This window comes from Thamnophis sirtalis, unplaced genomic scaffold (genome assembly GCF_051295495.1).
Source record: "Thamnophis sirtalis isolate CommonGarterSnake01/CBP01778 unplaced genomic scaffold, rThaSir2_p1.2 scaffold_7, whole genome shotgun sequence".
Taxonomy (NCBI): domain Eukaryota; kingdom Metazoa; phylum Chordata; class Lepidosauria; order Squamata; family Natricidae; genus Thamnophis; species Thamnophis sirtalis.
In genome coordinates this window covers 39,341,694-39,352,127 of record NW_028261387.1, presented here as the reverse complement: position 1 = coordinate 39,352,127, position 10,434 = coordinate 39,341,694, and the positions used below count along the sequence as shown (strand labels likewise).

General features: G+C 43.8%; 1 protein-coding gene across 3 annotated transcripts in view; it reads right to left on the bottom strand.

Moving 5' to 3' along the window:
- Window positions 1-720: 720 nt before the first annotated feature.
- Window positions 721-10,434, bottom strand: part of BTBD19 (BTB domain containing 19) — a 56,592-nt gene continuing 46,878 nt past the window's right edge. For all 3 annotated transcript variants that reach the window (XM_087719757.1, XM_087719756.1, XM_087719758.1), the window contains one exon: window positions 721-1,158. In XM_087719757.1, the coding sequence (XP_087575883.1) occupies window positions 1,063-1,158 (96 nt within the window). In that variant the 3' untranslated portion in view covers window positions 721-1,062. The remainder of the gene's footprint in view (window positions 1,159-10,434) is intronic.

Here is a 10,434-nt window from a genome sequence, read left to right as displayed (position 1 = left end):
GATTAGATCTGCACTCAAGAATATGTTTACAAATAATGCTTTTTTTTAAAAATTCACTGAATGTGTACAGGATGCTGGCAGCTGTCACACTTTCCCAAGCATTCTGAAGAGAAATATAAATATTTGCAATTGCAATATAAATATAAATAAGAGCAAGCTGGTACAAAAAAACTAGATAAATGACCATAAGGAAAATTCAGGTTGAAGTGATATTGGGAAAAGCCACAATGACAAAAATAGAGTTGGGGTTATTGTTCTTTCTCCTATTTCCAATTAGAGAACAGTAGCTCTTTTCTATTTTGGCTTCATCAGAGACAAAATGGTTCCCCCCTCTTTCTTTTAGTAAAAATGTAGAGTATTGGAAAGTAGCATACATTTACTGAAGATAAGTGAAAGAAAGAAAAATCCCCAATTAAGGCAAAATAACTTTGGAGATGTATTGGGCAGATTATATTACTCAATGAAAGTTTCCTTGTTAATCATCATTTCCTCACTTTTCACTTTCTTTTGCTTTTATCTTTTAAAATACATAATCTTACTTTCTAACCTCAAGTTAACTATAGTCCCACAGGACCATGCTGATTGGAATGCTAGCTGTTGTAGTCCTGACACAGGCAACCTCAAATGAAACGGAAGCTAGCACACAAAGATGACCATTTTAGAGATATTTCCATGAAGACATTTAAGAAATTACACAGCGGTCAACATGAGGAACATTTACCTAATTCTTTATTGTTATTATTACTTAATATTCTCCAGCTTTATCCGTGGAGCTTCAGCAGCAACTGTCACAGAAAAAGAGCTCAATTCATCTGGTTTCTTTGTATTATGGATTGGAGAAGATGCCATCTTTGTCTCGGATAACAAACTGTCTCAGGTCAATTGTAGCTGGCTCTTGCAAGCAAGTCTTTCTCTCAGTCTAGCCTTTGCTCTTTGCAGAGCATCTAGGTAGATAAAGTGAGGGGATGGAAGTATGCCTGGTGGCTTAAGATTGTGGTGGTGGTGGTGGAGGAGGAGGAGGTGTATTTAACACAAGCAAAGAGCAGCCATTTCTCCCCTGATCTATAGGAGCCAGGTGCACTTGCTAAACACATTCATGGAGCTTGAGGGCAATATTCTCCCCTGCATCTGCTGCCTTCTTCTGTAAATCAGTAAGGCCTGTAATGAGGTTAGAAACACATTTAGTGGACAACAAAACCTCTCAGAGGACCAGAAGGCCTGCACAAATCAGGTCTCAGATTGTGTAGAGATAGCCGCTCCCTCCCTGTTAACATAGAGATGGAGGGGAAAAGCAACAGGTATCATCCCCCATGCATATCTGTCACATATCCCAGAAGAGAGTTAATGTCATACCCATGATGAGGCTAAAAGAAAAATATGCAGCCTTGATTCTAAAGCCCTCAGTATAGAGGAATCAGAAACAATTCCGTGTGTGGCTTTTGCCAGGGTGGATCAATGATTATATTCCATGGCCAGGCAGCACCACCTACAGGTAGCATGTTTTCTATGCCTGAATGTACAACTACAATAGTAGTCAGCTTAAAAATCCATAGGGCAACTTATCAAATAGCCAGGAATTTATCTTATGGTAGTTTAGAACTCCTGCAGAGATTCTGAATTGGTTGCTGTTAGGTTCAATATGCAGTCACAACCAGGAAAAGTGTTCAAGAGAGAAAAAATTTCATTTTCCTTACTTTTTCAGTTTGATCCTACCAACCTGCAGGAAGAAACTAATAAAAGAGATGAGGAAGTTCATGGTCCATCAGCAATTACAGTAATTTTGGAATACCTGTTTGCTTCCTTGTGTATTGTAGGGAAGCTATTGATAAGAACTGTTTTACAAAGTATGAAATCCTAGGGAAATTTGCCAGCTTGATCTGGCAATAGAAAAGGGGAAAGCAGATGGCACAAGAAGGTACAATTTTAAGGTACAAAAACTGGAGGGACATGAAAAAACTAGGAAGGATAGGACTCTGTGATCTTCAAGCACAGCTACACTATGTCTAAGGAAACATGGAAATATCTGCCTTCAGCCAGATCTTTTTCTGAAATATTGACAAGTTGGATCTCGAAAGTTATGTTAATAAGTTAATAGTTATTAGTTAATAATTAATGTTAATAATAGCATGAATTATCTCAATGTTTAAATGAACACAATTTAAATACAGAATTTTGCACAGTGTACACAATTGCCTCAAGGAAGTTCATACATAGGTTTTAAAAGGCATATGATCTGATCTTCTGTACTCTCACTTTAATATGTCCTTGAAGACCAAAGGATCTGGGTAGAAATGGATCATCATTGAGAAAATTACCTATGTGGTCTATAGCAGGAACTACTATTTGGCACATTTTTAAAAAACTGTAAATTTAACTCAGAACTATTGGATTCTTTTAAAGAAAATTATGATTGTACATTTGGTCATTTCAAGCTGAATTATCAGGTCATCTGTCCTTGTTATTTATAATTATTGTATGTTTTCCCACCATTATTCACTTTTCTTTACACCACAAAAATCCTTGGACTGGAAAGATGGAATAACTGGTTATTTGAAGTTATGATTAACCTGTTTCTTTTTGCTGATCCAAGCTTGAAGATTCTAGCAGATGCATTTGCTTAGTATTACATCAGCATTTGCTTCTACCACTAGAGGGCAGAAGAAACACAACAAATACTGGAAAAGCAAGCTATATTGGTTAAGTGCAGTATTTATTTTAAGGCAAACAAACCAAGCGCATAACAACATAATTTTTTTCCAGATCTTCAAAAAAGGAGTTAGAGGCTCGGGGGTGGGGAGTAGGAGAGAGATGGAGGGGGAGAGTACGATTTGATGCTGAAATCACAAAATGTGATGGAAGTTTGCATTTAATACAATGAAATTAGATTCCAGTGAAATGTGCTATCCACCAAACTTCTAGAATGGGTACGATCAAGAAGCATGAAATGATTCTTATCCTGATTTAAAATGTAAATTGACCTAAGGTAGGTGTTGTCCCAAAATGGGTACAGAGGGCAATTGAAAATTGAGACAAATAGTTAATATCTAGCAAAGAACTCTGATTTAACAGATGTCTTGCTTTTCATAACTTTCATATTGACTTCAGCTCCCTTATTTCTGCCTCCCTAGATCTCATCCCACCTTACTCACCTACATGTGAGACCATTGCCATGAAACTCAGTGGATATCTCAAAGTTGTTGTTTTTTTCCTTCAAAAGGCAACTGGAATGTTTTTTTTCTTTGAAGCTTTTTTCTTCCTCAAAGAAAAAACAAACAGTCCAGTTGCCTTTTGAAGGGAAAAAAACACCTTTGAGACAACTATGACCTGGATGACTGAGAATTTCCACAGAAACTCAGTGGGTAATTTTGAACCAAGCACAGTTCCTCAGCTGACCTCTCTCTTTCTCTGTTAGTCTGGTTCTAAGTTCCTGATTTTGTCAAAGAACAGGAATATGCATGGAGTAGGAAGAAATAAGAAAATGGTTCTCTAATCAAATTTGTGATATATCCTTTAAAAGTCTGGTATTAATTAAGGCTCCCTAATCTAGTAATAGGAACTGTACATATGGGAAAGTTGCCTTCTAGAATGTAAAATGTGGTCAGTCTGCAGGAAAATGAAAATATTTATCTGGTCTGGTTTATTAATAATTTTGCATAACAAGAAAATGTACATGTTCCATAGAATATCATTCAGTAAAAATAGAGAGACCTAATTTCATTATGCAGTTTTCTTTATCTATCACACTATATGGCCACCCATCTCACAAGACTCTACAGTAGGTTGCATACAAGAGTGCATTAAAATACAGTGTATACATACAGATACAGCTGGTACAGCTGAAAACCCATCATATATCAGAAAACTGATCATATAAACCAGACTGCCCTACAGTGGCAGTTTCCATTTATATCACAGTGCCCATTAGCCTAGTCACTAGTGGATAGAATAGAAACCACAGTAGACAACTCTTGAAATGGCTGTTGTTGTTTTTTTGTTTTTTTTATCATGATACAAGGATTTGTGTATAAGGATTCTGGTTATTCACCAGAATCAAGGTAACAACTACTGTATAACATTCACATCATGTGTATCCAGTTCCTTGTATTTCTCAGTCTCAGTGAAGCCAAAACAAGAACACTCCAGTTTCTGCTTTCAGATTTTTTTTTAAATGATAAAGGTAAAAGTTTCCCTTGCGCATATGTGCTAGTCGTTCCCGGCTCTAGGGGGCGGTGCTCATCTCTGTTTCAAAGCTGAAGAGCCAGCACTGTCCGTCTCAGTGGCCATGTGGCCGGCATGACTAAACACTGAAGGTGCTCAGAACGCTGCTACTTTCCCACTAAAGGTGGTTCCTATTTTTCTACTTGCATTTTTACATGTTTTCGAACTCCTAGGTTGGCAGAAGCTGGAACAAGTAATGGGAGCTCACTCCATTATGTGGCGCTAGGGATTCGAACCACCAAACTGCCAACCTTTCTGATCAACAAGCTCAGCATCTTAGCCACAAAGCCACCGTGTCTCTTTTAAAATGCTTTTAAAATGACAATGCTGACTTCTTATAGTAGGCAAAAATGTCTGTCAAGCAGATATGCAGTAAAATTGTTGTTTAATTTTTTTTTAAATGTACCATATGATAATTTTAGTCCACGTCTGCTTGACAGACATCATTGCCTACTGTATGAAGTCAGCAACACACCAGCAAAAATGCACTACAAAAGTCTAAAACTTCCACTTCCTCACCAGCCCTTGAAAACTAATATTTCGGTTCCTTCCTCTACCTCTCCTACGAAACTCCAATGAGGTCATTCTGTGCTTTGGGGCATTTCTTTCTCACTGGAGAACCTAACTACCTGTCACTATTCCAATGTTCTGTTTCCCTGATTCATGCTCATTCTGAGGGAATATCTTCAAATGCAGCTTTGCTATGCTATCAGGATTTCGGGGACTAATGCATCTTAATACAATAGCAGAGTTGGAAGGGACCTTGGAGGTCTTCTAGTCCAACCCCCTGCCTAGGCAGGAAACCCTATACCGTTTCAGACAAATGGCTAGCCAACATCTTCTTAAAGAATTCCAGTGTTGGGGCATTCACAACTTCTGGAGGCAAGCTGTTCCACTGATTAATTGTTCTAACTGTCAGGAAATTTCTCCTCAGTTCTAAGTTGCTTCTCTCCTTGATTAGTTTCCACCCATTGCTTCTTGTTCTACCCTCAGGTGCCTTGGAGAATAGTTTGACTCCCTCTTCTTTGTGGCAACCTGTGAGATATTGGAATACTGCTATCATGTCTCCCCTAGTCCTTCTTTTCATTAAACTAGACATACCCAGTTCCTACAACCGTTATTCATATGTTTTAGTCTCCAGTCTCCTAATCATCTTTGTTGCTCTTCTCTGCACTCTTTCTAGAGTCTCCACATCTTTTCTACATCATTGCGACCAAAACTGAATGCAGTATTCCAAGTGTGGCCTTACTAAGGCATTATAAAGTGATATTAACACTTCACGTGATCTTGATTCTATCCCTCTGTTTATGTAGCCTAGAACTATGTTGGCTTTTTTGGCACCTGCTACACACTGCTGGCTCATTTTTAAATGGTTGTCCACTAGGACTCCAAGATCCCTCTCATTGTTACTACTATTGAGCAAGGTACCACCTATACTGTACCTGAGCATTTCGTTTTTCTTGCCTAAATGTAGAACCTTACTCTTTTCACCATTGAATTTCATTTTATTAGATAGTGCCCAATGTTCAAGTTTGTCAAGATCCTTCTGTATCTTAAGCCTGTCTTCTGGAGTGTTGGCTATTCCTGCCATCTTGGTGTCATCTGCAAATTTGATGAGTTCCCCATTTATCCCCTCATTCAGATCATTGATGAAGATGTTGAAGAGTACTGGGCCTAAAACAGAGCATTGGGGTACTCCACTACATACCTCCCTCCATGTAGATGCAGTTCCATTGAGGACTGCACGTTGAGTGCGGTTGGTCAGCCAGTTACGAATCTATCTGGTGGTGATGCTATCTAACCCACATTTTTCTACTTTGTCTAGTAGTAGGTTATGGTCTACCTTATCAATGCCTTGCTGAAGTCCAAGTAAATTATATTGACGGCATTCCTCTGGTCCACTAATTTTGTCACATTGTCAAAGAATGCAATAAGATTAGTATGGCATGATCTGTTTTTGACAAACCCATGTTGGCTTTTGGCTATTACTTTATTTACTTCTAGGTGTTCGCTAATTCGTTGCTTGTTGCATCGTTGCATCTCATGAGCTTGACAGGACAGGGCAATAATGAATCAAAGGGATTTTTTTTTTTTGCTTCTCTTGTTTCATGGAGCAATGGAAGCTGGAGAAACATAATGCAAAGAGAGTGAGCACTGATAAACTGGTGTTCTCAGAAATCAGCTACTTATTTGTTCAGTTGAAAGTGTTTCCTGTGATTGAAGCTACAGTAAACATACACAATCACTTAAATATGAGCCAGCAGTGTGCAGCAGCTGCCAAAAAAGCCATCACAGTTCTAGGCTGCATTAACAGAGGGATAGAATCAAGATCATTTGAAGTGTTAATATCACTTTATAATGCTTTGGTAAGACCACACTTGGAATACTGCATCCAGTTTTAGTCGCCACAATGTAAAAAAGATGTGGAGACTCTATAAAGAATACAGAAAAGAGCAACAAAGTTGACTGGGGGCTGGAGGCTAAAACATAAAGAACAGTTGCTGGAATTGGGTATGTCTAGTTTAATGAAAAGAAGGACTAGGAGTGACATGATAGCAGCAATATCTTAGGAGCTGTCTCAAAGAAGAGGGAGTCAAGCTATTCTCCAAAGCACCTGAGTGCAGGACAAGAAGCAATGGATGGAAACTAATCAAGGAGAGAAGCAATCTAGAAGTTGGAAGAAATTTCCTGATAGAACAATTAATCAGTGGAACAACTGTGAATGCTTCAACACTGGAAGTTTTTAAGAAGAGATTTGACAACCATTTGTCTGAAATGGTATAGGGTTTCCTGTCTGAGTAGGGGGTTGGACTAGAAGACCTTCAAGGTCCCTTCCAACTCTTGTTATTCTATTCTATTCTATTCTAAACATGACTGGGCTCAGTGGATAATGAAGACAAAGTAGTTGAATAAAAATTTGGTTTAAGGGTCACTGGGCATGCTTGTATGCAATGGATGCTGAGTTCAAAGATACAGCACTGAGGATAAATTGGTCCCTGGAGTGCTATAAGGAGTGTCTGAAAGTTGCCAAGCAGGAGAGGGTGGAGAAACTACTAAGGAATGCGAATGAGGCGTCGCGGCCCAACTTGGCTGGAGACGTTGGGTAATACTGTTTGGAGGTTCGTTTGCAACCCGGCTGGCCTGAGAGAGTCTCGACTCTCCCCCATCTGCTGGCTGAGAGAATCTCCCCCCCCCTTCTGCTACTTTATCTGCCTTGTCTGTGTCTCTGGTTGCTGTGGCCGTTCCTGAAAACGCGGCGGCTCGGTTTTTAGGGGCTGTCATCAGGGCTAGGCGAACCAAGCGGCTGGCTTTCCATCGCCGCTGCAGCCTTTCCCCTCCCTCCCCTGACATCTGCGCTACGCTTCGCTCTGAGGAAGGGGTAGCTGGATTCCAACATCAAAGTGGCTAGGCTGGATGGCTAGTTTTTGCCGCTCCCACTGCAGTTTCTCTTAGGCCGGTGCGGGAAGAGGTTCCTGTAGGAGAGCGAGCCCCAGGGGACCTGAAGAAGAAGCAAACAGCTGAAGAAGCAAACAGCTGGGTCGCTGCTTTTGGGCGGCCCTCGTATGATGCCTTTGGGCGGCGTTTTTCAGCTTTTTCGGCACTTTCAGCTGCGCCTTCCCGACCGTGAGGACTGTGAGGAGTCTTTAGATTTGCACTGGACTATCCATCGCCCCAGGGAGAAGGCGGTCAGCCTGGGACAGCACTGGGAGAGAATGGGAGGTTGTTTTCATCTGCTGCTATTGCACCCCCCTTCCTCTCCCCTCGGCTTGGCCTCCCCTGTCGGTGCATTCTCCCCTCCACTGGGCCGTTGCCACTGCAGGGCCTTTTGCTGTTTGAGACTTGACTCCTCCCTGAGTGCGGCTTTTGGACTTTTTGGATTGCATTTTCATCTGCCCTTTTATCTGCACTTTCATGTGCCACGGCCATCGTTGCCTGATGCCGCCTTGGACCTGCTGCCACAGATAGCGCCACTACTGGACGAGTGGGGGTACTTACAGTACGTAAGAAGGCCCTCTCCTTTCCTCAACCATCCTGGACTTTTTGGACCTTCCCAGAACTTGCACCTTTTTTAATAACTGCGCAACTTTCTTTCTCCTTCTTTTTCTTTTCTCCTCTTCTTTCTTTCTTTTGTATGGGATATGCATGGGATACGCATGTGATTGAGTGAATGGTCCCACTTTTATTGATCTATTTTGCTGTATTTTATGTGTTTTAACTATCACGTGGGGACTGTCTGAGTGAACAAATGAGTGTGCTTGATTCGGAGGGCCTGCCGGGGAACGCGGGAGCCATAGGGGTGGTTGAGGGAACCACGGACACAGGAGTGGGCCGGAGCATCACGGTCGTAACAGGGAGGGGCAGATATGGCGGGGACTTTAGGGCTGGCCATTACCGGGGAAGGAGGGCTCGCTACGTCACAGAGATCCCTCCTTCGGGCCCTATGAGTCCCACTCCAAGGCCAGATGGCGCGAGTAATCAGGACCCTGGTCTCAGGCTGTTGTTGCTAAATGCCAGGTCTGTAATTCACAAGGCTCCCCTCGTCCGGGACTTAATTTTAGACGAGAGGGCAGACCTGGCATGTATTACTGAAACCTGGCTGGGCCCGGAGGGAGGAGTCCCCCTCGTAGAGATGTGCCCAGAAGGATTTCAGGTGCTCCATCAGCCGAGAGCTCAGGGAAGGGGTGGAGGTGTGGCTATTGTTATCCGAGAGTCTCTAGTACCTCGTAGGATCCCTGCTCCGGAGCTTGTCGGGTGTGAGTCCCTGCTGGTGAAGGTGGACCTCAAGGGTCAAGTGGGTTTGCTGTTAACGTACCTGCCTCCCAACAGCGTTGCAGCAGCCCTCCCCTCGCTCCTCGAGTCGGTAGCCGAGCTGGCAGTTGAGTTCCCCAGGCTTATGGTTCTGGGGGATTTCAATTTGCCTTCGCTCGGTGAACACTCTGATGGAGCGCAGGAGTTCATGGCTTCCATGACAGCCATGGGCTTGACCCAGGTAATTCGGGGCCCAACCCACTCAGCGGGTCACACGCTTGACCTCGTATTCCTCTCGGAGCAGTGGACTTGTGATCTTGGTCTGAGGGGTAGTGAGATCATACCCCTGTCGTGGTCAGACCACTGCCTACTGAGGCTTGACTTTCGGAGACCAAACCTCCACTGTAGGGAGGAGGAACCTACCAGGTGGTTCCGCCCCAGGTGACTTATGGACCCCTTGAGGTTCCAGACGGAGCTTGGGGTTATTCCTGATACTCTCGCCCACAGTCCGGTGGAGACCCTGGTTGCTGCCTGGAACTCGGCAGCGTCGGAGTCTCTTGACCGGATTGTGCCACTACGGCCGCTCCGAGGCAGTGGATCCAGGAGGCCTCCTTGGTTTACCGAGGAACTCCGGGAGAAGAAGCGCCGGAAGAGACGCCTAGAGCACCTATGGAGGTCCAAGAAATCCGAATCAAGCTGAGCACTTCTAACATCGTCCATCAAGGAATACATCAGGGCAATTAGGACGGCAAAAAGAGCTTATATTGCCACCTTGATCGCCTCCGCTGAGTCACACCCAGCTGCCCTGTTTAGGATAACCCGTTCCCTCCTAAATAGGAGGGTTACGGAGGATCCCCTGCAGGGTAGGGCTGAGGACTACGTCCAGTTCTTAGCGGACAAAGTTGCTCGGTTTCGGTCGGAGTTGGACTCCGATTCTGCAGATCCAGCCGAGGCACAAGGGGATAATCTGGTAGACCATCCCTGGGTTGAGTTTCAGGATGTTGCCCCTGGGGACGTGGACAAGGCCATGAGAGCTGTGAGTGCCTCCACATGTGTACTGGACCCGTGCCCCTCCTGGCTGGTTGCTAACAGCAGGGAGGTGACACGGGGCTGGATCCAGGTGGTTGTTACTGCCTCCCTTCGGGAGGGGGTCTTTCCCCCCGCACTTAAAGCGGCGGTGGTGAGACCCTTCCTGAAGAAACCATCTTTGGATCCAGCCGTTCTTAACAATTATCGTCCAGTCTCCAACCTCCCCTTTGTGGGGAAGGTTGTTGAGAAGGTGGTGGCCTTTCAGCTCCAGCGGTCCTTGGAGGAAGCTAGCTATCTTGACCCATTCCAGTCTGGCTTCAGGCCTGGCTACAGCACAGAAACCGCTTTGGTCGCATTGACCGATGACCTCTGGAGAGCCAGGATGGAGCCAGGATGGAGGCTTGTGTTTCCCTCCCACCAATTTGGCTAGTATTCCAT